General features: G+C 37.8%; 1 protein-coding gene across 1 annotated transcript in view; it reads left to right on the top strand.

Moving 5' to 3' along the window:
- flnbl (filamin B, like) overlaps positions 1-27,616 on the top strand; it is an 81,365-nt gene that overhangs the window by 46,962 nt on the left and 6,787 nt on the right. The window contains exons 23-42 of the mRNA XM_057845229.1: positions 21-335; positions 3,698-3,800; positions 4,144-4,344; positions 4,414-4,587; positions 4,823-4,985; positions 5,050-5,210; positions 6,674-6,965; positions 9,129-9,282; positions 10,554-10,743; positions 10,813-11,060; positions 12,873-12,959; positions 13,034-13,130; positions 15,898-16,038; positions 16,122-16,250; positions 16,444-16,617; positions 17,838-18,200; positions 18,269-18,421; positions 22,795-22,917; positions 23,290-23,556; positions 27,432-27,569. Coding sequence (XP_057701212.1) covers positions 21-335; positions 3,698-3,800; positions 4,144-4,344; positions 4,414-4,587; positions 4,823-4,985; positions 5,050-5,210; positions 6,674-6,965; positions 9,129-9,282; positions 10,554-10,743; positions 10,813-11,060; positions 12,873-12,959; positions 13,034-13,130; positions 15,898-16,038; positions 16,122-16,250; positions 16,444-16,617; positions 17,838-18,200; positions 18,269-18,421; positions 22,795-22,917; positions 23,290-23,556; positions 27,432-27,569 — 3,673 coding nt within the window. The remainder of the gene's footprint in view (positions 1-20; positions 336-3,697; positions 3,801-4,143; positions 4,345-4,413; positions 4,588-4,822; positions 4,986-5,049; positions 5,211-6,673; positions 6,966-9,128; positions 9,283-10,553; positions 10,744-10,812; positions 11,061-12,872; positions 12,960-13,033; positions 13,131-15,897; positions 16,039-16,121; positions 16,251-16,443; positions 16,618-17,837; positions 18,201-18,268; positions 18,422-22,794; positions 22,918-23,289; positions 23,557-27,431; positions 27,570-27,616) is intronic.

Raw genomic sequence — 27,616 nt, 5'->3', positions numbered from 1 at the left:
CACTCATGCGCCCCATCCAGGTGAAGGCTCACGGTCCGGGTCTGGAGGGAGGTTTGGTGGGGCAGCAAGCCGAGTTCACCATCGACACCAAAGGGGCCGGCACGGGCGGTTTGGGTCTGACGGTGGAGGGACCCACCGAGGCCAAGATCGAATGCTCGGATAACGGGGACGGCACTTGTTCCGTGTCCTACCTGCCCACGGAACCCGGAGAGTACCTGGTTAACATTCAGTTCGAGGAAGTACACATCCCGGGCTCGCCATTCCGAGCCGACATTCACATGCCTTTGGATCCTAGCAAGGTGGTGGCAACTGGGGCGGGCTTGACCAAGGCCAAGGTGAGCTGCTTTTTTGAAGTCATTTTTTTAGCTCTTGAACTCTTTACACCCCAGTATTTATTTCTTTCCGAATTTTCAAATCCATTCACAAAACACATCTTTTTAAATGATATCCAGCAGTGACCACTGTTCTGTGTTCCGACTTCTTCCGAATTCTTTGATTTGGCTTTTGATCTGTGCTCTTGCTGATTTGAATTTGTATTTCTTGTACAGTGATCTTGAGTTTTTTTTAAAGCCGCTTTGAAATTGTACAGGTAATCGCCGGGTTACGACGTACTCGACTTGCGCGATTTCGACTTTACGACGCCAGAGTCTCGTCTGCCATTTTGTCTCCAGTAGTTTTTTTTTTTTCGTCTCATAAAAAGTCCCTTGTTGTTTGTTACAGTATCTTATTATTAACTTTAGTTCATTAATATGATGCGTTCTGGCCTCACTAAACGTGAAGTTGTTCAGCTTGACAGACGGCAAACAAGGCAATTGTGCTTTTTGAAGCCTTTTACTTCCTTCAGTTTTGACATTTTGTAAAGCTTTAACACATATATGTACACTTAAAGTCAAAATGACATGCATTTTAACAACAAAACACTTGAAACAAAACAACTGGTGTTCAAATGTCCATCTAGTCTGAGCAATATGTACATTCAGTAGACTGAATTAGCCTAATTTGCCTAACAAAAGTCCGCTAGCTTAAATGCTACGAATGCTAACATATTTACAATTCTAATACCAAATCGCTCACACGTAACTTTACAAACTGTAGCTGTAAACTTCATCACAAATTCATACACAAACATATATTAGCTGAAACAACTTACAGCCTTATGTAGGCCAAACCAAAGTGCAGCTATCCTTTATCCCTGTCAGACCTGTCAGACATCTGAGTCTTCTCAGTCATACAAGGCGACAGTTCTGCCAGACCAAATGCTGTCCCCGCAGGGCAGTGTATCTTCCATTACTTTTGGACAGTTATTTTGAGATTTAGGGGTACTTTAAGGGTTAATTCCGATTTACGCGGAAATTCGGGTTATTTCGCCACCACAGGAACAGAACGCGTTTGTATTTGTCTTGCACAATTCAACACATCAAATTTAGAGCAGCAAGAAACAACACAAAACAATTTTGTATTGTAACTATGATGTAACGCACATAAAATTACTTTTGAATTGTGCTCTAACGCGCCCCCTCCCAGGAAGAAGTAAGCGTTTCACGAACCCCCCCCAACTCTCTGCCGTCATTATACAATATCATTTGTCTCTAAAATTATTATTATTATAAGTACACCTCTGCATAACATTTTGTCCTTTTTGTATTAAATAAAAAAGTAATATAGCTCTACTTACAAAAAAATATAACTTTATTAACAGTTTTTTTGTAACAGAAAATACTTAAAGCGCATCAATTTAAAATTTAAAAATAAATAAATAAATAAAATAAATAAAAACGTCACATCCAAACTGTAAAAATACACTCAAGGTACATTATTTGACCATTTGATAGAGAAAAATAAAATTTGATGAAATCAATAAATACTAATAAATTGAAATTGATTAGCAACATTAACTCATTAGGACAATATACCAAACAATTTGACCGGAAAAAAAAAAAACAAGTAAAAGTAATACAACAAAAACAACATTGTCATTGGACAGAGGGACAGTTTTTATTTTTGCTGCAGAAAGTATCAGCTCCTTTGCTATGGTGTGGAGTTATTTTGCACTGGGCAACTTGGTATGCCACCTTATATGATTTAAAAGTGCTCGCTGTTTTACTAATGTTACACTGACAAAGCGGGACGATTGTTGGCAATATTTGGCTTGTTTTCGCTGAAAAAAAAAAATAAAGTGGCTTATCAATGAGATTGGTGTCTAATGTCTTATTGTGACATCTTAACTGATTTGGCTTCCTGCTGTCAAACACTACATACGCTTTGTCATATTTCCTCGCCTTAGTTGTTAATATCTCCAGTGCTTTTCGCTGTGTGCTCTTGTTTGGTTGAAAAACACTGCGCACACTCTGAAAATAAGAAAGTCTCTGCCACCCACTGAGTGGATGTCCAATTACACTGTATTCTATTCCAGCAAAAAAATAAAAGTACCGTATTGGCCCGAATATAAGATGGCCCCGATTATAAGACGACCCCCTCTTTTTCAAGACTCAAGTTTGAAAAAAGACTTTTTGAACACCAAATTAATTTTTATACAGAAAATAATTACAGTACATTTTAAACAAATTATTATAACAATATATTTGAGTGAAAAAGCATGTTATTTTGCCTCATTCAAATCTTAATATCTGAACTAGGGCTGTCAAACGATTAAAATTTTGAATCGAGTTAATCACAGCTTAAAAATGAATTAATCGTTATTAAATGCACTTCAAACCATCTATAAAATATGCCATATTTTTCTGTAAATTGTAAATGTAAATGTTTATCATAACAATAAATCAACAAGATGGCATTAACATTATTAACATTCTGTTAAAGCGATCCATGGATAGAAAGACTTGTAGTTCTTAAAAGATAAATGTTAGTACAAGTTATAGAAATTTTATATTAACACCCTTCTTAAATGTTTTCGTTTTAATAAAATTTGTAAAATTTTCAATCAAAAATTAAACTCGTAGCTCGCCATTGTTGATGTCAATAATTACACAATGGTCATGATGCTTAAACCCATAAAATTGGTCGCACCAAAGCTCCAGCAGAGGGAGACAAAAAACACAAGTGGGCATGACAGTCTGCTGTCATTTTAATCTGTTTGAGTGGGGCATGTGTGTTAAATGCATCAAATATTTTAACGTGATTAATTTAAAAAATTAATTACCGCCCATTAACGCGATCATTTTGACAGCACTAATATGAACATTTAAATATGTAAACTAAGTGCAATCACATTTGTAAATGAATAGCTTCTGGTTTTTGAAATGTAAATAAACCAATCTATTGTGATAAAACAACAAAACTGCAATAACTGCATTAACCATCAAAGTCTAACTGTAACTGTAGTCTTGAAATAAATCTGAATAAGGAAAAGCATTGCGATAAAATAATGCAAACTGGTTAAACTTGAGAGTAACTGAGATCTGTCATGACGGAACATCGCTTCAATGATATCTGGCGCCATCTAGCGTTGTGAATAGGTATAATGTCTAGACCGCAAATATAAGACGACCCCCACTTTTTCAGTCTTATTTCAATGCAAAAAACACTTATATTCTGGCCAATACGGTATGTTCCCCGAGGTCACATGCACCACCCCTGGCATCACTTTGTGCTCCAATATTTTAGAAGTACTTTGCTACACAAATAAACTTGCCTTGTCCTGACCTGTCTGATGTAAGGATAACCTTTGTTTATGCAGGTAGGGGAAGCGAGCGTGCTCGATGTGAACTGTTCTCGCGCTGGACAAGGTCAGCTCACTCTGGAGGCCATTCCAGACCCGTCTTCTGCATCTGCACCTGCAGGTTAGCAAAGAAGTTTTTGACAACTTAAGACCAGTGGTTCTTATTAGTTCTCCCGATCACATACTTTTACATTAATAGCAGAATATCTATAAAACCGTTGCAGCACAAACAAAATATTTTACAGCACAAACGTAGCACAAACAATTGACATCATTTTGATGTAAATTTGTATCTGATGGGGGGCCAACTATGGAGGGAACCATATTAACCAATTGGCTGCCATTTACAGTGCTAGACGGCCAATCCATTTGAAGTGGGAGGGAACGTTCTTTTGCTGCCAGTGCTCCTAGTGATAAACTCATGATCGTACGTACAGTATATCAAATCCATGACGCTTACCTAGGTGTGAAAGCAAAGACGGACGTGGTGGACAACAAAGACGGCACGTACACGATCACCTACGTTCCCCTGACGCCGGGTACGTACACGCTGATGCTTAAGTACGGAGGCAAGACCGTCCCTGGTTTCCCCGCCAAGGTGACGGCAGTCCCGGCCGTTGACGTCTCCAAAATCAAAGTGTCCGGACAAGGCGTGAACAGACAAGGTAGGTGTTTTCTCCATGGCATGGATGGTAATCCTGATGCTGACGGTGATTTTTTTGATGTCCTCGTAGGCGTTTTTAGAGAAGCCACCACTTCGTTCGTAGTGGACGCTCGTCCCTTAGGCCGGCAGGGTGGAAACCGCGTGGACGCGGAAGTCAGGAACCCCTCCGGGGAGTTGACGGACTGCCTGGTCAAGGACCAGAAGGACGGGACCTACAACGTTGAATACACGCCTTACGAGAACGGTAATTAATTTGGAGACATCTAATGGTCATTTAGCATAACTGCTGTGCTAAGCTGTGACCAGCCCTTGTACAAAGGCAAAAGGCTTCTACATTCACTTTGAAGGCAACATGCATATTGCCTCAAAACCGATCATGAAAAATCGATGTCGATATTATCATATATCATTAAATCTGTACTTTTCTTTTTTTTGGCAAAAATGAGTTTGACACTCATTTGTGTTGCTTGACCTTTCAGGCGAGCACAGCGTTCAGGTTCTCTACGAAGACACGCCGGTTCTGAAAAGCCCGGCCAGGGTTTTCGTGTCCGACGGCTGCGACCCCAGCAGGGTGGTGGCCACGGGGCCAGGGCTGCAGAAGGGCCTGACCCTTAAGACCAACTCCTTTGACATAATTACCAGGTAAAAGAATCTAACGCGCTGGCGCGTTGGCTGTCCCGTTGTAAATGAAAACCTGCCACGGTAGGGGGGCGGGCACCGGCGGCCTGGGCATCACGGTGGAGGGTCCGTCCGAGTCCAAGATGGCGTGCAAAGACAACAAAGACGGCAGCTGCAGCGTGGACTACGTTCCCTTCACGCCGGGAGTCTACGACATCAACATAATCTACGGAGGGGAGCACATTGCCGGTGGGAATACAGTTTTATTCATGATCGTTTTTTAAGCGCTTTTTAGTTTTGTCATTTGGCGACTAATCACTTCATATAATAAACAAGTTCTTTAATGTTTGTAGCACAAAAATCAGGGAATATTTAGTGATTTTGTTTTTTTTTAAATGCAAATTAAGACATTTTAAAATAATGAAAAGAGCATAGTTGTGTTATTTTGGGAGGGGGTGTAAAGTATGTATTCTTAAATTAATTTGAGAATGATACCAAGATCATTCATTGTTTGTTTTGGTCCTTTTTTGTGTTTCATTTTTTTTTTTTAATTAAACAAATATATACTTTTTAAAGCTCTTTTCAGTAAAAAAAATAGAATAGTGATTTTATTTGACTTTTTTTCCCCCAAATTTGCTGATATAAAACATTAAAACATTAAAAAAGTTTAAAAAGAAATCTTTTAGATTTAAAAAAAATAATTCTTTTTTTTATATACAGTATTTAAAAAAGAGTATCACTACTAACTCTTTAGCTGCCCATAAAATTGACATTTTATGAAAAAAAAATCATAAAAAATTACTTTTATTATGATAGGAAAATATATAGTTTTATTTAAAAAAATTAATATAGCAAACATGAATTTAACCTTTTTTATTTTTTGTAATTTATTTTAATTTTTCATTTTAATTAGTTTTTTTTATTATTATTATTAAACATGAATTGAAAAAATAAGTGGAAAAATATTGACTGTTTTTCTTTGTTTTTTTTAAATGGATTTTTTCGAAAATAAAAAGATGAAAAAAATCATAATTACTGCGCTATATAAAATATAAAATACAGATTTTTTCTCTCATAAAAAGATTTTTATAATTGTAAGAATAAAAAAGAAAAGCATAACAAAATCTTGTTAAACAAACTTGTTAAAAAAATTAATGACAATATTATATAATTTGATGAAACTTTTTTTATTCAATTTTTTTCCCATTTTAATTAGGTTATTTCGGGTTCATTTTTATTTTATTGTTATTATTAAACAAATTTTAAAAAATGATAACATTGAGTTTTTTCGTTGTTAGTTTTTTTAATGTATTTTTTTTCCAATAAAAAAGGATGAGTGAAAGTGATTTTTAAAAACTCAGTTTTTTTTTTTACTTTAAAAAGTGAAAACAAACACTTTAATTCTTAAAAAAACAAGTTAAAAAAACGAATATTGATTGTTTTTCTTTTTTGTTTCTAAAATGTATTGAAATAAATCATATAAAATAATAAAATCTGTTTATTATCAAAAAATGCCTCCCTTTTAATTAAAAAAAAAGTAAAAAAAAAAAAAAAAAAAATAAAATAAATAAATAAATAATAATAATAATATAAAATGAAATTAAATATTTTGAAGTTTAAAAAGAATAATAGTATAATTCTAAAATTGAAAAATGTCGTAAAATATTTGTTTTTAATTCTTGTTCTCTTAATTGTTAATGGTCATCTTTCAGGAAGTCCTTTCAAGGTCCCTGTAGAGGACGTTATTGACCCCAGTATGGTGAAAGTGTCCGGCCCGGGTCTGTCCACGGGCGTCCGGGCTCACATCCCGCAAGTGTTCACGGTGGACTGCGCTAAGGCGGGCTCGGCACCGCTGGCCGTCACCGTCAAGGGCCCCAAAGGATTGTCGGAACACGTGGACGTGTCGGACAATGGCGATGGCACCCACACAGTTACCTACACGCCCTCCGTGGAGGGACTCCACTCCGTTGCCGTACAGTACGGACAACAGGACATCCCTAAAAGGTACTGTGTTTCAGGGTGACTAATCGGCTGTCATTGTTCGTTCATTCACCCCTCACAGTCAAAATGAATTGGACGTTGAGCGCAGTCAACGAGTGTTTTGATTTTAAATTAAGCTACCATAACACATACTAGGTGAATGAGGTTATTAGATGTTTTTTGTTTTTCTTTTGAATGGCGTTTCTTCAGCGTGCTTAACAGCCCGAACCGTTTGACCGACCGTCGAGCGCAAATATCGAAATGACCGGAAATTTCGCGTGACGCAGGCAATTTTTTTTAATGATCCCCCAAATTTTCCGTTCACCCGTAAACATGGGTTTATTGACAAAATGTATGTAGTCCTACAATTTTTGACCACATCGAATAATTTACACTTAAAAAATTCCAGGACGGTAAGGAGCATAAGAGTTGTATACAGAATTTGCCAAAAAACCTACGGTTCCCCCAAAATTCACCAAAAGCGTTCCCATTCATTTCTAATGGGATGCCATTGACAGTCATGTACGTCCAAATTTCCCATTCATTTTCAATGGCAGGAGAATACACTGTAGGTCCTTATGATTTTGGACCATTTACCATGACAACCCATTCATGGCGCCCAAGTAAGTCGATGCCATTGACAGCCATACACGTCCATTCCATTGACGGCCATGTACGTCTAAATTTTCCATTCATTTTCAATGGCAGAAAAACGTGTGTAGTTGTGATTTTTGACCAAAAACTTACCTTTACAGCCCATTGACATTGAAGTGGTGCCAAAGTAAGTCGATGCCATATACAGCCATGCACGTCAATGCCAGTGACGGCCATGTACGTCTAAATTTTCCATTCATTTCAATGGCAGAAAAACGAATGTAGTGATGATTTTTGACCAAAAACTTACCTTTACAGCCCATTGACATTGAAGGGGTGCCAAAGTAAGTCGATGCCATATACAGACATGCACGTCAATGCCATTAACGGCCATGTGCGTCTAAATTTTCCATTCATTTTCTATGGCAGAAAAACGTGTGTAATTGTGATTTTTGACCAAAAACTTACCATTGAAGCCCATTGACGTTCAACTGGTGCCAAAGTAAGTCGATGCCATATACAGCGATGCACGTCCATGCCATTGACGGCCATGTACGTCTAAATTTTCCATTCATTTTCAATGGCAGAAAAACGTGTGTATTTGTGATTTTTGACCAAAAACTCACCTTTACAGCACATTGACATTGAAGTGGTGCCAAAGTAAGTCGATGCCATATACAGCCATGTACGTCTAAATTTTCTATTCATTTTCAATGGCAGAAAAACGTGTGTAGTTGTGATTTTTGACCAAAAACTTACCATTGAAGCCCATTGACATTGAAGTTGTGCCAAAGTAAGTCGATGCCATATACAGCCATGCACGTCAATGCCATTGACGGCCATGTACTGTACGTCTAAATTTTCCATTCATTTTCAATGGCAGAAAAACGTGTGTAGTTGTGATTTTTGACCAAAAACTTACCTTTACAGCCCATTGACATTCAACTGGTGCCAAAGTAAGTCAATGCCATTGACAGCCATGCAACAGGATGTGTCCCCGAAATAATAGATGTATACCACAACCAAGCCCCATCTTAATTTCTCCAGAAATTGCGCTCTCTAGTTTTTTAATATTTCTATAAAATTATTTGAGTTTCTGAATGCTTTTAAATTAAAAAAGGGAAAAAGTATTTTTTTCATTTAAATGAAGAAATGGTGAAACTTGTTTTAATTATTCATTTAAAAAAAAATATATATATAGTTTTTTTAACGGGAAAACCTCAATATTTTTTCTTATTTAATTGATCATTTGAAATGAAATTGAAAATATACATTGTTTTCTTATTTTTTAAGAATGATCATATATATATTTTAATTAAGCATACAATATTTCAAATGCATTACATTTTTCTTAATATTGTTAAGATTCCTGGACGACGGAGATTTGACATAATTTTAATTTTAGCGAAAAACATGTTGAGGCACATGATTTACTTTTGCCAGGCCATACAAAATGATGCGGCTGGCTGCTAGTTTGACATTACTGTTCCAAACAATTAATCACATATCACAATAGTTGTCTTGCATAATCCATTAGGATTTGAAGATTAATTGAGTGACTGTGGTTTTCGTTTGTGTTTTTCCCCCTTTTAGCCCGTTCCACGTTCGGGTACTCCCTACTCACGATGCCAGTAAAGTACGAGCAAGCGGACCTGGACTGACCAGAGAGGTTCTGGCTAGCTTCCCCGTGGAATTCAACATTGATGCAAAGCAAGCGGGACAGGGACAACTGAGCGTGCTCATCACAGTCAGTAGCTCACTACCTGCTTTAACCCCTTTAGTTTCAATTTAAAAGAACTTCTACTAGTGTGCTTTTTGTTGTTGTTGGCTAATCATATAAATATATATATTTTTTAATTGATGAAAAAGTTCATATGTTTTGCAAAAATGGTGGAATAATTACTGTATTCTTTTATATTTTTTTGCTTTTAAAAAAAAATAAGAATATGTTATACTTGATTTAAAAAGGTTAAATTTCATTTTTCCCCCCAATTAACATTTTAAAACTTCAAAAATAAACAAATGATAGATCTATATTCATAATGAAAAAAATAAGTTGAAGATTATACTTATATTTTATCCTATTTATATCACATTAATTTTTTTCTTTCAGAAATTTACATATATTCCAGTAAAGTAAATGTTTACATATTCAATAAATGCAAAAAATGAGTTTAAAAAAAATACATAGTTTTTAAATTTCAGAACAACTAAAAAATAAATATTTGTTTTTCCTTTTGTAGTGCAAATATTTTGAATTTTAAAAATTTGTTAAAAATGATCAAATTCACTATTTTTTATTTTCGTTAAAAATAATTTGACCTTTTTTTAATAGATAAAAGAAAATATTGACTTCATATATTTTTTGATGAAATTGAAAAACAAAAAGGTCATGTTTAGTTTTTCCTTTTATTAAAAGATGTTAAAAATATTTAAAAAAATACTTTTAAAAATGTACTGTTTCCTTAATGATTTTTTTTATTATTATAATATTTATTATTATTATATTTATTTTCTGAATTTATGAATAACTTTTTTTCCCTAATTGTTACTTGTAATATAATTTATTGTAATTCATTGTATTTTTATTTATGAATTTTTTTCATTAAATTATTATTATGTATATATTGTTTTATTCATGTATTTTTTATAGATTTATTAATTTTTTATGATATATTGTGTTATTAATTTTATTTTATTTTATATTTTATTTTCATTTTATTTTATTTCAATTAAACTATAATTATTAAAACATTTCACATTTAAAAATTAGTTGGATATGATCATTTCTTTTTCTTTTTGATTAAAATAATGATTAGAACTTTTTTTTGATAGGTTGATAAGTGAATATTGACCTACCGGTAAATATTTATTAAGCTTGAAAAAAGTACAAATTAAAAAAATCATCATATTTACTTTTTCCTGTTTTATCTAAAAATCATGAAAAGTAAACGTCTTAAAAATGATTTGATTTTGAATTTTTCTTAAATAATCAGCATCCAAATCTTGTGGCTTCAGGACCAGGACGGCAAACCCAAGCTGCCCACCATCCAGGACAACGGCGACGACACGTACAAGGTGTCTTACATACCCGACCGCGCCGGCCGCTACACTATCGTCATCAAGTACGGTGGCGACGACATCCTGGACTCGCCTTACCGAGTCCAGGCCACGGCGACGGGAGACGCTAGCAAGTGCATGACAACTGGTGCGAGGACCCACCGTCGTGATATCTTCCTTGGTCGGAGTATTTGTTAAAATCCGACTCGGATTTCAGGGCCCAAAGTTGGTGCCGGAGGGGGCCCTGACCAGGAGCTGTTCCTCCCGGTTAACGCCAAGAGTGCGGGCAAAGGCAAGGTGAACTGCGTGGTGGTGCAGCCCAACGGCAGCGAGGTGGACGCCGAGGTGACCGACAACGACGACGGAACCTTCGACGTTTTCTGCACCCTCCCGGAGCCTGGCGATTACGTGGTTTTCGTCCGTTTCGGGGGCGAGAACATTCCCGGAAGTCCCTTCAAGGTTACGGTACGAAGAGAGGCTTTTACGCTTTATATAGCGCAGTCATTGGCTGCCATTGACGGCACTATACTTCCAATCCATTTTGACCGGGAGGGGAAAATGGATGTTCTTTCAATGACCAGTGTTGTTCATAACAGCGTCAGAGTATAACTGCGTTATTTTTTTCGGTCGTGAGTAGGGCTGCAGCTATCGAATATTTTAGTAATCGAGTAATCGACTGAAAATTCTATCAATTAATCGAGTAATCGGATAAAACCTCAATCAATTTCTTTATTTTCAATGTACATTGTTGAAAACAGCCAACAATTGCATCTCAGATGTGACTAGAAAAAAACAAACTGCTTTCACTCAGAGAATTTCTAGATCTTATAAAATGTATATATATGTATATATATACAATGCCTTGCAAAAGTATTCGGCCCCCTTGAATCTTGCAACCTTTCGCCACATTTCAGGCTTCAAACATAAAGATATGAAATTTAATTTTTTTGTCAAGAATCAACAACAAGTTGTAATTACGCTTGATAACACACATCACTTGAAAGCTACGTGTTTTCCCACGTTTCAATTGAATTTCCATTTATCTCAAGCTATTTTGAAGTTCTAGTTAAGTTTTAAGTTAGTCTAAACTGTAAGTACTGATAGGATTTTGAGTTTTTGCAGTGTTCAAAATAAATGTATGATACCTGCTGTATTGGAGCACATTAGGGACTAGTGGTACTTGGTGTTTTATTCAGCAATGAATACTGAGCTAAAACTGACAGTTAGCTATATTATGTTTTAATTTTACACCCTCATCACTCTACAGCGCTGTGTTTTTACAGATTAAATAAAGCCAGTAAGTCGGTCATGTTAGCCACGCATCGACAGTGGTCATAATCAATAGAAACCTAGCCCTCCGAAGGGCTAACATTTCGTGAGCGAGTGACAGTAACGTTATATTTATTAGCGCTGAGAAGTCGACTGCTTAAAGATGGCGGCTGTTTACTAACTCTGCCCAGACGCAGCAGAGTGTCATTCCGCATCTAAATGCATGCGATATCTATGAGACGCATCGGACACTACCTGTTACCACACTAGCATCATGCGGGCTAGTTTTTAGCAACGTCGGCGTAGTTTGTAGCGGCTGTCGGCTGCAGTAAGTTTTTTTTAAAAAATTTATTGCTTCTTCCTCTACCCACGTGACGTCAGCGCATTGTCCCGCATTAAAAGTAGTCCGGGCAAAACGTGATGCTTAGAGTTGGCAAAATTAAACGATTCCTCTAGGTGAATAAAATTACTCGGATCAGTTTTTAAACTCGAGTTACTCAAGTATTCGTTTCAGCTCTAGTCATGAGTAATCTAATTTATGACTTTTCCAATCTTTGCAACAAAGATTTTTCTTTGTTTTTCCCATTTTTGTTACCGTTACTGAGGATCTGAAGGGTCGCCTTACTACAATTTGGTAGACTGAAGTGCAAGTTGTTTGAGAGACACGGAGAGAGCAGAGCGGGAGAGGAGAGGAGGGAAAGGGGCGGTGGCGCCGTTGAAAATGCGAAATGCGAGGGGTGTACTCACTTTTGTGATACACTGTAGATGACGTGCTGCGAAAAAAAATACACCATTGTTTAAAAAGTTAGATTATTCATTAGTCTTTTCATAAAATACATTTTGATTTGTACTTTAATCAACTTTTTGAATGATTACTTTTACTTGCGTCAAATTTTTGGCTACTCTAATCCCCCCCCCCCCGATGGCAGCTCTCATTAGGAGTCATAGACGCCCAATCTATTTAAACTGAATGATTGTCCTTTTTAAACCATTGTACGTTGTCATCAGGTGAGCAACGAGACACAGATCCTGCAAGAACAACAAGCGTCAATCCACGAACAGACTGCACCACCAGGAGTCGGCTTTCAAGTCTGGGTAAGCCCGCTCATACTCCAGCCAATCAGATTGTTACGTTTGTTTTGTGACACACTTTGATCCCTCCCCCTCAGTCCACATCTGAAGACTACAGCGCCAGCGTCAACGGTAGCGGCTTCAGACCCTTCCACATGCTCATACCGTTTTCCTTCAAGAGGGGGCAAGTCACAGGTGCGTGATACGCGTGCACGTATTTACCACGAAAATGAATTTCAAAAAATAATATTTGGACTAGCATTCCTACCCGCGCCTCTTTGATCCCTCTGAAGCGGCATATAGAACGTCATCTTATGCTCTTGGACAACTTTTTTTTTTTTTTTAATACACAGTTCGTGGTGCCCAGGTGGGTTTAGTTACCGTAATTTTCGGACTATAAGCCACTACTTTTTTCCTTCATTTTGAATCCTGTGACTTAAAGTCCAGTGCAGTTTATTTGTTGATTTGTGCCTCCTAGCATGCATTGCAGCACTACAGATGTAAATAACAATCAAAATTAATGGTCTGTGCTAATTATTCAGTTGCTGTTCCGCTTGTTTCATTAATTGCTTGTTATGGTATTTGGTAACACTTTATTTGACAGCGGCGTCATAAGACAGTCATAAGACCGTCATTATTATGATACAACACTATCATGGGCAAAACTGAATGCTTATGACTGATGTCATTAAGTGTCATCCGGGAAATTAGGTTACTAACTCCATTTATGTCGAGTTTGGATCTTTTACATCCATTTAAAAGCCAAATAATTTATAACACTAAGGCTAGGTTCATACTACAGGTCTTAATGCATAAATCGTTACTGAATGCTGATGTCATTTCGTGTCATCTGGGAAAATTATGTTACTATCTCCATTTATGTCCAGCTTGGATCTTTTACATCCATTGAAAAGTGAGATAATTTGGCGAATACCACTAAAGGACATGTTATAAGCATTCATTAATGCTCATGATAGTGTCATATCATAATTATGATAGTTTAATGACAGTCTTATGGCGCGTGAAATAAAGTGTTGCCAAATACCATAATTAGCAATTAATGAAACAACTGGAACAGTAACCGAAAAAATAATTAGCACAGAACATGAAATTTGATTTATTTACATCTGTTGCGCTGCAATGCATGCTAGGAGGCATGTTGTACAACAACAGCGTTGACAGCAGGTGGCAGAAAAGGTTGATTTGTCTCCCCCAAGGGAGCAAGGATGGCCAAATGAAGCTTCTTGAAGCAATGAAGCTTTGCAGTCAACTGGCTCAAAGTTTCATGGTGGTTCATTTGGTCTTCTGACCGTTGTATTATGCCGCTGTCTAATGAAGTGTTACCGCTTAATATCTTTTGGTGTAAATATCTCGTAATACAGTGAGGACAGCTGTGGCTTATAGTCCAGTGCGGCTCATCTATGAACAAATGCCGTTTTCGTGTCACATTTGGTGGGTGGCAGCTTATGTCATGTGTGCCTAATAGTGCGAAAATTACAGTAATTCAAAAATTTGCTCTGTTTTCCTGCTAATTATGTATCTAACATAACAAATGTAAGGGCATTAGTTCCAACACTGATTGTCAGTGACCACGCACAAGACAAAACTAATTAGGGCTGCAGCTTTCGATTATTTTAATAGTCGATTAATCGATGAACTAGTTAGTTCGAATAATCGAGTAATCGGATAGGGAACGTGAAACATTAAAATACCTGAGCTGAGCATCAAATGGTGTAAAAAAAAAATAAAAAAATAAATGACTATGTGGCCTGGGACTGTGTGCTTTGGTCAGATAAGACCAAGATTGAGCCTTTTGGCAACAAACACTCTAAGTGGGTCTGGTGTGCCACGAAAGATGCGCATGCTGAAAAGCACCTCATACCCACTGTGAAGTATGGGGGTGGGTCAGTGATGCTGTGGGGCTATTTCGCTTCCAAAGGCCCTGGGAACCTTGTTAGGGTGCATGGCATCATGAATGCTTTGAAATACCAGGACATTTGAAATCAAAATCTGTTGCCCTCTGCCCGAAAGCTGAAGATGGGTCTTCACTGGGTCTTTCAGCAAGACAATGACCCTAAACATATGGCCAAATCTACACAGAAATGGTTCACCAGACACAAAATCAAGCTCCTTCCATGGCCATCTCAGTCCCCAGACCTTGTTTTGTTGGCAAAAGGGGGTTGTACAAAGTATTAACACCAGGGGTGCTAATAATTGTGACACACATTATTTGATGTCAAATAATTATTTCTTTATGTGGGATTTTTTCCCCACTGAATAAATGCACTTGTATTGAAGGTTGGATATTTCTCTTTTTTTTCCATTAAGGTCCCATATTATTTGAATAAAAAAATATTAGAAGCTAAAAAACACATCTTAACCAGGGGTGCCAATAATTATAGAGGGCACTGTATGTAAAACAAAAGAACAATTGGCTAATTTAAAAAGCAAAAGTCCACTATCTTAAATGCTATAAAATGCTAATGTTTTTTTTTTTTTTTGTACACAATGCTCTTAACAAATGGTTCAGACACATATTCCCACAAAAAACAGCTAAATATACCTATAAACTAAATTATGAATGCATTAAAAAACATTAGCTCAATGAAAAACTTCGCTTATGTTGGTCTTAACAGGGAGCAGCTGGATTTAGCCATGTGAAATAAGGCAGACCAGAGGGCAGTGTAGCCACCCAAATCAATAAAACCAAAGCCAAACACTTTCAAAATAAACCATTACAACACCACTTTAATCAAACGAATACTACAAGCAACAAATTTTAATTCGACTCTTTTTTTCTAATCGAATACTCCAGTTAATCGATTAATCGTTGCTGTACTAAAACTAATTAGAATGAGGGGGCAGTGTGCCACAATTGGTATCGGTCAAACAATATATTATACATTCTTACTGCTTATTTTTGATGGTTTCATATGTAAATCTCTATGTAAACCTCTTTCAGGCGACGTTCTGATGCCTTCAGGGAAGTCTGCTCAACCGCTGATCACGGACAACCTGGACGGGACGGTGACAGTCCAGTACTCCCCAACTGAGGCTGGCCTGCACGAGATGCACATTAAATACAACGGGGCACACATTCCTGGTAAACAGACTGAATATTCCTACCCTCGGCGGCTCCGGAAAGATAAGCAAGATCTTTAAAAAATGGGTGCGTCATCACTGCAGAGTCGCCTCTCCAGTTCTACGTGAACCGCTCCGCTAGCCCCAGCGTGACGGCTTACGGTGCGGGTCTCAGCTACGGCGTAGCCAACAAGACGGCGGCCTTCACTGTCAACACGGAGGACGCGGTTGAAGGTAAGATGATGCTACAAATGGTACAGGTGTGAAACACGATATGGCATATCTGGCCCGTAAAGCCTTGAGTTTGACACCTTTGACATTGATTTTGGAGCTGGCATCCCACAAGGCAGAGCACTAGAACCATTTTTATATCTGTTTGTACCGTTTGCTCTCATGAGTGAGCGTATGCTACGCGGCCTTTTTCCAGGTGGCCTGGACTTAGCCATCGAGGGTCCATCCAAAGCGGAGATCAGCTGCGTGGACAACAAGGACGGCACGTGTAGCGTCAGCTACCTCCCCACACTGCCGGGAGATTACAACATCCTGGTCAAGTACAATGACAAGCACATCGCCGGCAGCCCCTTCACCGCGAGGATCACTGGTCTGTACCTCACTCATGAGATTCAGTCTTTCCTCTTGTACCTTTTTGCTACTGGTGCACCATAATTATTGGTCCGATAATTATCGGTCCAATAATAGGAATTATGACGTCATCCCGATAAATCCAATAACATTATTAATAGGACCCGATAATGTGTACTGTGCTGGCTTTACAGTTTACACACTAGTATGGGAAAGCAGTTGACCATATGCGGGGCATTGCTCCCACCTGCTGGTCAGAATAATTTGCTGCATCTATTTTTTGTTACAATAGTTTGGTTCACATTACAAGCTCATTCACATACACATTGCGGTGTCTAGCGGTAGCGTTGACAATCGTAAATGCTTTTTGTTACGTTTCCGCCTCGGAAATATGTCTAAGTATTTTATATTTTCTATAACATGTGGATGTGCAACATATGTTTACTTCTGTGGTGAAGGGTCATATGTACAGAACTTAATAAGTCTTTGTGTTATAGTAGCCAGCCAATGCTTTAGTAGCTCAAGCTAGTGTGCTATGCTATACGTATAATAGTTGTGTACTGTATATAAGTGTATTGTGCAGTTTGTTGTATATTGAGTGTTGAATATGTGTATTTTTCTATTGTACTTTCACAATATTAAGACGAGTGTCTTCCCATAAAAGCGAGAATTTTTTTTAGCTGGCTGTCGGGCAGTGCAGAAATGAAACATTGTTTTGTTCATGTCATTATGAAAAATCTGGTGAGATCAAAGGCAAATCTATGTTGAATCCACCACTATTTTTTTTTGTTTTTTTTTAAAACCTCCAGGTGCTCAAAAAGTCAGGTTAAACATTTAAAAAAATATATATTTATTATCGGTTATCGATATCGGTATCAGCTTTGAGGAGCAGGAAGTTATCGATATCGGTATCGGTTTCAAAAAATGGTTATCGTGCACCCCTACTTTTTGCTTTATGCCATATTTTTTTGTATGTCTGAAGAGAGCCATTCACAACATGTCTTAGGTGTCCAATTTTAGGTTAGATTTCATTACATTTTTAAACTAAAAAGTAAATGTATAATATTTGTTATAAAAAAAAAAGAAAAATACAGTCAATATTTCCTGATTTCTGAAAAATAAACGGTAAATAAAAAGGAAATTTAAAGGAGGAGCAGCAGCTAGCTAGAGGAAATACTGAAGAATAAATGACCCGCTTACGCTAACATGGAGATGAACACTGATGTGTGTCTGCCGCAGAGGACAAACAACGTCGTTCTCAGGTGAAACTGGGCTCGGCGGCCGACTTCTTCCTGAACATCAACGAGACGGACCTGAGTCTCCTGCACGCCAGCATCGCGGCGCCGTCCGGCCGCGAGGAGCCCTGCCTACTCAAGAGGATGTCCAACAACCACGTGGGCGTCTCCTTCATCCCCCGCGAGGTCGGCGAGCACTGGGTCAGCATCACCAAGAACGAACGCCACGTGGCCAACAGCCCCATCGCCATCACCATCATCCAGTCCGAGATCGGCGACGCCACCCGCGTCAGGGCGCACGGTGACGGCTTGGTGCGGGGGACCACTTTTTCCGAAGCCAGCTTCGTGGTGGATACGCGCGAGGCCGGTAAGTCGCGTTCCCATTCCGTCGCGCAAGCCTCGGGCGTTTAATAGACGTCTCCGTTCGGCGCTCAGGTTACGGCGGGCTGGCGCTGGCTGTGGAAGGTCCCAGTAAGGTGGACATCCAAACGGAGGACGTGGAGGACGGGACCTGCCGCGTCGCGTACTGTCCCACCGAGCCCGGAAATTACATCGTCTCTATTCGATTCTCGGAAAAGCACATCACAGGTACCGAGTAGTGCAGCTGGAAATTTGTTAAGTCGACTGATCCACGATTATTTTTGTGATTATTCAGCTAATCAGTTCGTATCTGTGAGACATGTTATGTACTGCTTAAATGACAGAAATCAGGGAATATTGTTTTTTTTTTTTTTTAACGCCTGAATTAGTTAACTCAGAGTTAACTCACATATTAAACTCAGAATTAAGTCCAGTAACTGCGCATTAGCGCATTGTCTTATTAAGAGTTCATTAAGGCTGCAGCTATCAATTATTTAGGTAATTGATTAATCTATCGATTAGTTAGTTTGAATAATCGAGTAACCGGATTACGAACATTTAATGTGTTGGAGAATAAATTTTAGGAGATTTAAAACAAGGGAGACAAGTGTTTATGCCTGCAAGAACATTTATTTTGGTTTGCTAAGATTGCGCTTTTCAAAATAAAATTCCTGAGTGTTTCTTCAAACTATACAAAATTGCACTTTGATTTCACAAAAGCAAAAAATGTATTTAAAACTAAATTAAAACACCCGAGCTTAGCCTCAAACAGAATAAAAAAAATTAAATACATGAGCATCTAAGTACAACATTGTCCAAAAGAACAATTGGTTAACTTGCATAGCAAAGGTCTGCTAGCTAAATGCTATAAACTGCTATTTTTTAATTTTTTTTTAACTACAAAGCTCTTAACATATCTTTGAAACACATATTCCCACAAAAACTGCTAAATATTCATCTAAACTAAATAACAAATGCATAAACAAAAATTTGGCCCAAACTAACCCATGTCTTATGTTGGTCTTAACAGGGAGCAGCTGGATTCCGCCACTTTAGATGAGTTATGGCATACTCACTAATGCCAGTAGAGGGCAGTTTATCCACCCAAATGAATACAACTACTAAATGCAACACTTTCATAACAAACTATTACAACGTCACGCTAATTAAACCTCGAAGCAGCCAAATTTGATTCGAAGCGTTTTTCTAATTGAACTGCTCAAGTTAATCGATTAATCATTGCAGCACTAGAGTAAATATAGATTCATGTTTCAATGATATGGCTAGGCAGTTAAAATAAATTGAATTTATTATTATACAGTGCATTTCATCGCAATTAATCTGAAATGATGAATTGTATTTAAAACATTTCAACTCAATAAAAAGAATATTAACTTTTTTTAACCTTGTATTTAAGAAATATATGAATTACCTTAATTTTCGCACTATAAGGTGCACCTGACTATAAGCCGCCACCCACCAAATATGACATGAAAACGGCATTTGTTCATAGATAAGCCGCACTGAACTATAAACCGCAGCTGTCCTCACTGTATTATGGGATATTCACACCAAAAGATAGTAAACGCTAATGCTTTATTGGACTGCGGCATCATACGACTGTCATAATACCAAATGAACCACCATGAAGCTTTGAACCAATTGGCTGCAAAGCTTCATTGCTTCAAGAAGCTTCATTTGGCCATCACTGCCCCCTTGGGGGAAACAGTCAACCTTTTCTGCCACCTGTTGTTAACACTGTTGTTGTCCAACATGCCTCCTAGCATGCATTGCAGCACTACAGATGTAAATAACAATCAAATTTCATGTTCTGTGCTGATTATTTATTCAGTTACTGTTCCAGTTGTTTTATTAATTGCTAGTTATGGTATTTGGTAACACTTAATTTGACAGTGGCACCATAAAACAGTCATTGGACAATCGTAACTATGACATGACACTGTCATGACTAATAATGAAGGCTTATAACAGATGTCATTTAGTGTTATCCGGCAAATTATTTGACTTTTGAATGGATGTAAAAGATCCAAACTGGACATAAATGGAGTTAGTAACATAATTTGACACTTAATGACATCAGTCATAAGTAGGGTTGTTCCGATCATGTTTTTTGCTCCCGATCGTTTTAGTTTGAGTATCTGCCGATCCCGATATTTCCCGATCCGATTGCTTTTTTTATGTGCTCCCGATTCAATTCCAATCATTCCCGATAATTTTTCCCGACCATATACATTTTGGCAATGCATTAAGAAAAAAATGAATAAAACTCGGACGAATATATACATTCAACATACAGTACATAAGTACTGTATTTGTTTATTATGACAATAAATCCTCAAGATGGCATTTACATTATTAACATTCTTTCTGTGAGAGGGATCCACAGATAGAAAGACTTGTAATTCTTAAAGGATAAATGTGACTTTGTATATTGTGACTAAATATTGCCATCTAGTGTATTTGTTGAGCTTTCAGTAAATGATACTGTAGCCATTTGACTGTTCTGCCCAAATGCATGATGGGAAGTGCAACCATGACTGTGCGTAGCGGTACCAATTGATATATCTTCTCTGCGTTGGGAAATAACATAGGGTGTTAAGAAAAGGATCAATTCCTACCTTTCATCCCCACATTGCTTCCCACGATATTTCTAATCGTAGGGGGAGGGATTGTAAGGCTTTAGCCAATTAAAAAAAGGCTCCAAAGGCTGCCAAATTTCACTCATTTTACGCTGCCTTTTAGCTCTATATATAGGTAAAACGGCGCCATTACAGATTGAACGCGACAATGTGTGAGTGGGTCGTGCAGCGCATGCGTTAATTGCGTTAAATATTTTAACGTGATAAATTTTTAAAAAATAATAATTACCGCCGTTAACGGGATAAATTTGATAACCCTACCTTAAGCCTAAACTAAAAACTCTGGATGAGTGTAACATATTATGTCTGTAACGTTAAATACAATTAGAAAACGATTTAATTAAAAAATATATATATATTAAAAAAAGGCATGTCTGATATTTTTTTGCCGATTCCGATACTTTGAAAATGACGTGATCGGACCCGATCATCCCGATCGATCGGGACATCTCTAGTCATAAGCATTCAGTAATGCCCATGATAGTGTCATGTCATAAATATGACTGTCTTATGACGTCACTGTCAAAAAAAGTGTTACCACATACCATAACAAGTAGTCAATGAAACAACTGGAACAGTAACTGAATAAATAATTAGTACAGAACATGAATTTTGATTGTTATTTATATCTGTAGCGCTGCAATGCATTCTAGGAGGCATGTGTTACCTATTAACCGAAATTAATCAACAAATAAGCCGCACTGGACTATAAGCCGCAGGATTCACATTCGTTCGAAAGTTACGGTGAATTTTATAAAGTAGTTTGAAAAATAGCTTACCGTATTTACTATTTGAATTTTTATTTTTAAAAAACTAATAAAACGAATAAGCGTTTAATAGGATTTTTTTAATGATTTAAAAAATACATATATATACTTCATTTATATAATTTTATGACATTTAAAATTATATAATTTGTAAATGAAAATTTAAAAAACAATGCAAAATTGACATTTACGGTTTGCGCGTTAAGCATTTTTCAAGAATATTCATCATTTTTAACTAGTGCTGCAACGATTAATCGATTAACTCGAGTATTCGATTAGAAAAAAATATTCAAATTAAGTTTTGCTGCTTTGAGTATTGGTTTAATTAAAGTGGCGTTGTAATGGTTTGTTTTGAAAGTGTTTGCCTTTAGTTTTATTGATTTGTGTGGATACACTGCCCTGTAGTCTGCCTCATTCACATGGCTGAATCCATTTGCTCCCTGTTAAGACCAACATAAGCTGAGTTTTTGTTTGAGCTAATGTTTTTGTTCATGCTATCGTAATTTATTTTAAAGGTATATTTAGCCAATTTTTGTAGGACTATGTGTCTGAACCATTTGTTTAGAGCATTGTATTTAAAAAAAAAAAAAAAAAACAGTATTTTGTAGCATTTAAGCTAGCGGACTTTTACTATGCAAGTTGGCCAATTGTTCTTTTGTTGTAACTATATTCTTATTTGTTTATTTTTTATACCGTTTGAGGCTCAGCTAAGGTATTTGAATTTTTTAGGTTCCTTATCCGATTACTCGATTATTCGAACTAACTAGTTCATCGATTAATCGACTACTAAAATAATCGATAGCTGCTGCCCTATTTTTAACCTTTGTTTCTGATATAAGAAATATCTTTAAAATAATAAACAGGGTTATTTATTTTTTTTCAAGTTTTTTTTAGTTATGAGAAAGCAATAAAATAAATATTTAATATATGTAATAAATGTATTAAAAAAAAAAAAATGAATAGGAAAATACTAACTTTTTCTTACTATTTTTCCATTCCGTATTACATTACTTCATCTTTTTTTTTCCAAGTAAATAAAAACTATATACTCTCGACTCATTCACTGCCATTGACGGCGATAGACATCCTATCTGTTTGAACTTCTGTCGCCATCAGTTACGAGCAATGAGTGATTTGGCTCAAAATAGTCATTTGGTGTCATTGTGTCGGACAGGAAGTCCATTCACGGTGCAGGTGACGGGAGAGGGCCGCATCCGGGAGAGCATCACGCGCAAACAGAGGGCGGCGCCTGTCGCGGGCGTCGGCAGCCTGTGCGACCTCAGCCTCAAGATACCAGGTGCCTTGACATTCCTCTTGCCTTCAACGTCTCCTCTTATGCTTTCCTTCTCAATTTTTTCCTCTTGTGTCCATGGTCTCCTTTCTTTTCCAGTGAGCCGATTTGCTTCTTCCTGACTTTGTCTCACTTGTCCCTCTTTTGCTTTTCATCTTCTTCTTCGTGCCTCTTCTTCATCTGGTGCAGTTTTGCAGGCAGGCAATGTTTTTTCCCCACTATTTTTGGACACTCACCCACAAGTTATAAATAAAGTTGTCTGATAATGACTTTATCACCTGATGTTGTCTGATGAGATCTACTAGTGATAAACTCAGTTAAATACTCAGCGTTTCTAATTGTCAAATATCTAAAAAGACTTATCTTGCATCCTGACAGCCCTGGACATGCGCGACGTCACGGCCGAGGTCACGTGTCCGTCGGGCGCAACTCAATCCGCCCAACTGGTGGCCGCGGGCGACGACACCTACTGCGTGCAGTTCGTGCCCACCGAGGTGGGCGTGCACAGGGTGAGCGTCAGGTACCGCGGCGCCCACGTGCCGGGAAGTCCCTTCCAGTTTACCGTGGGACCGCTGGGTGAGGGCGGCGCCGCCAAGGTCAAAGCCGGAGGCCCCGGATTGGAGAGAGCGCTGGTCGGAGAACCGGGTACATACACGCTTGCACGCAAGAACATGCCGGACACATAAAACTCAAACAGGAATTTCACCATTTTGACTCAAAATAGTTGTTATACTGTACAGTGGTCCTTTAAAAATTAAATCATCCTCGGGATAATTTGAAAATTCAGCCCCGTTTAACCTAGCATCATGTAATGAGTAGACTCACAAAATGTTTTAAGCCAAGAACGAAAAGAAACGAGAGGTTCCCATTTTTGCCATATCCATGGGTCCCTACCATGAAAAAATGGTCATAGAATTTTTTTTGAAAACGCAGCCCCTGAAGCTAATTTCAGCTGGCAATGTGAAATTTGGTAGACTTGTTTATCACAAGGAGACCCACAAAAAAGTCTCAAGAAGCCAAGCCCGATAAGAAACAGGAAGATCCCATTTTAGCAATTTCCATGGGTCCAAACCTGACAAACCTGTCCTAGAATTGATAAACTTCAGCCCCTGAAGCTAATTTCAGCTAGCAACATGAAATCTGGTAGGCTTGTTTATCATAAGGAGACCCACAAAAAGGTCTCATGAAGCCAAGCCCGATAAGAAACAGGATGTTACCATTTTTGCCATTTCAATGGGTCCCCACAAAGACAAAATAGTAATAGATTTTTTTAGAAAATTCATCCCCTGAAGCCAATTTCAACTAGCAACATGAAAGTTGGTAGACTTGCTTATCACAAGGAGACCCACAAAAAGGTCTCAAGAAGCCAAGCCCGATAAGAAACAGGAAGTTCCCATTTTTACCATTTCCATGGGTCCCCACAAAGACAAAATAGTAAGATTATTTGGGAAAAATCAGCCCCTGAAGCCAGTTTCAGCTAGCAACATGAAAGTTGATAGACTTGTTTATCACAAAGACACCCACAAAAAAGTATAAGAAGCCAAGCCCGATAAGAAACAGGAAGTTCCCATGTTAGCCGTTTCCATGGGTCCCCACCACGATAAAATTGTCATTGAATTTTTAGAAAATAAACCCCTGAAGCTACTTTCAGTTAGCAACATGAATTTATCATAAGGAGACCCACAAAAAAAAGTCTCAAGAACCCAAGCCCGATAAGATACAGGTTGATCCAATTTTTCCCATTTCCATGGATACCCACAACGACAAAATAGTCATAGAATTTTTTTTTTTTTTTTTAGAAAATTCTGCCCCTGAAGCCAATTTCAGCTAGCAACATGAAATTTGGTAGACTTGTTTATCATAAGGAGACCCACAAAAAAAGTCTTAAGAAGCCAAGCCCGAAAAGACACTGGAAGTTCCCATGTTAGACATTTCCGTGGGTCCAAACATTACAAATTTGTTCTAGAATTGTTAATAAAATTCAGCCCTTGAAGCTAATTTTATCTAGCGACACAAAAGTTGGTGGACTTGTTTATCATAAGGAGACCCACAAAAAAGTCTCAAGAAGCCAAGCTCGATAAGAAACAGGATGTTCCTATTTTTGCCATTTCCATGGGTCCCCACAAAGACAAAATAGTAATAGATTTTTTTTAGAAAATTCACCCCCTAAAGCTACTTTCAGCTAGCAACATGAAATTTGGTAGACTTATTTATCATAAGGAGACCCACAAAAAAGTCTCAAGAATCCAAGACCAAAATGACACAGGAAGTTCCCATTTCAGTTATTTCCATTGGTCCCCGCCATGACAAAATGGTCATAGCATTTTTTAGAAAATTTAGCCCCTGAAGCCAATTTCAGCTAGCAACATGAATTTTGGTAGACTTGTTTATCATAAGGAGACCCGCCAAAAAGTCTCAAGAAGCCAAGCAAGATGAGAAATAGGAAGATACCATTTTAGCCATTTCTATGGGTCCAAACATGACAAACCTGTCCTAGAATTGTTAATAAAATTCAGTCCCTGAAGCTAATTTTGGCCAGCAACATGAAAGTTGGTAAACTTGTTTATCATAAGTAGTCCCACAAAAAAGTCTCAAGAAGCCAAGCCCGATAAGAAACAGGATGTTACCATTTTTGCCATTTCCATGGGTCCCCACACATTCAAAAGTCATAGAATTTTTTTTTAGAAAATTCAGCCCCTGAAGCTACTTTCAGCTAGCAACATGAAATTTGGTAGACTTATTTATCATTAGTAGATCCACAAAAAAGTCTCAAGAAGCCAAGACCGAAATGGACACAGGAAGTCCCCATTTCAGCCATTTCCATTGGTCCAAACAATGACAAGCCTGTTCTAGAATTATTGAGAAAATCCATTCTCTGCAGCCAGCTTGAGCTAGCAAAATAAAAATTTGGTGGACTTGTCTATCACGAATAGACCCACAAAAATGTTTCAAGAAGCGAAGCCCGAAAAGTTAAAAAAAACGACAACAAAAAAACAAAACAAAAAACGTGGCCATTTTCTGAGAGACAGCAAAAACTGAAAAAAATTGATTTTGCCATGTGGCTTTTTTTTTTTTTTTTTGCCATGTGGCTTTTTTTTGCCATGTGGCAAAATTGATTTTGCCATGTGGCATTTTTTTTGAGTCTGTGGCAAAATTGGTTTTGCCATATGGCATGCTTTTAGTCTGTGGCAATGGCAAAATGGATTTTGTTCTGTGTCTTTTTTTAGCATGTGGCATTTATTTTTAGTATATGCTGTTTTTGCAGGCATGCACATCCATGCCATTGACAGCTATCCACGTCCAAATTTTCCATTCATTTTAAATGGCAGAAAAACATGTGTGGCTGTGATTTTTCTCTATACACTTACCATTACAGCACATTGACAATCAACTGGCACCCAAGTAAGGCTATGCCATTGGCGGCTATGAACGGTCAAATTTTCCATTCATATTAAATGGCAGAAAAACATGTGGTGCTTTGATTTTTGATAGAGATGCACGATAATATCGGTCACCGATAATTATCGGCCGATAATGGCAATTATGACGTCACACAGATAATCCAGATAAAATTCCACCGATAATGCAATCCGATAATTATATACTTGATTTAGCCTCCAAATGTGCGCAATCAACAGTTTTGTCCAATTCTGCTAGTTTTAAGGAGGTGTTTTTGCAGTGTAGTAAAGTGATATATATTAGGAATGGCTTACTTTTAAAGACATTTTTGTGCAACATGGGTGTTTACTCTCTGAGTAATTGTTGCCAAAAGCTTACCATTACACAATGTCATTACCATTGTTTAGATGTTGGAATTTACTCCTTGTTCACATTTGATGTGGAAAAAAATAACACTAAATTACATTTTTGCACAGTAACATTTGATCTTTGTATACTTTAAAATTTTACATACATATTTGAATAGAATTATCGGCGTGACATCATAGGTTATCGGGTGGGAGGGGCAGGAAATTATCGGTTATCGATATCGGTTGAAAAATGCATTATCGTGCATCAGTAATTTTTGACCACACACTTACCATTACAGCGAACTGACATTCAACTGGACAGCATAACCATCAATGGCATAGCCAGACTTGGGTGCCAGTTGAATGTCATTGTGCTGTAATGTAAAGTGTATGGTAAAAAAATCACAGCTACACGTTTTTCTGCCATTTAACATGAATGGAAAATTTGGACGTGCATAGCCGTCAATGGCACGGATCTGCAACGGCCTACAAAAATGCCATATACCAAAAAAAAAAAGCCACATACAAAAAAAAAAAATGTCGCAACCCAATCCATATTGCCACATCACAAAAAAAATGCCACATGGCAAAATCAATTTTACCACATGGCAAAAAAAATGCCACATGGCAAAATCAAATTTTGCCACATATCAAATTCCACTTTTCGTTCCCTGCTGTTTCCATTGCCTTTTCCTCGGTTCCCACATTGTCATAACTCAGTTGGCTCAATTGGTTGACTGGTTTTCCAAGAGAATGCCCTTGTTCCCACAGCCGAGTTCAGTATCTGGACCAGAGAGGCCGGCGCCGGGGGTCTGTCCGTGGCGGTGGAGGGTCCCAGCAGGGCCGAGATCTCCTTTGACGACCGCAAAGACGGATCCTGCGGCGTCTCTTACGTTGCGCAAGAGCCTGGTAGAGAAAAAAAAACACATTTTCAAACCCACTGACGGCCCTGTACT

Source organism: Corythoichthys intestinalis, chromosome 9, assembly GCF_030265065.1.
Source record: "Corythoichthys intestinalis isolate RoL2023-P3 chromosome 9, ASM3026506v1, whole genome shotgun sequence".
In the NCBI taxonomy this organism is placed as follows: Eukaryota; Metazoa; Chordata; class Actinopteri; order Syngnathiformes; family Syngnathidae; genus Corythoichthys; species Corythoichthys intestinalis.
The sequence above is the reverse complement of the archived record's forward strand: the minus strand, read 5'-3'. Positions and strand labels throughout refer to the sequence as shown.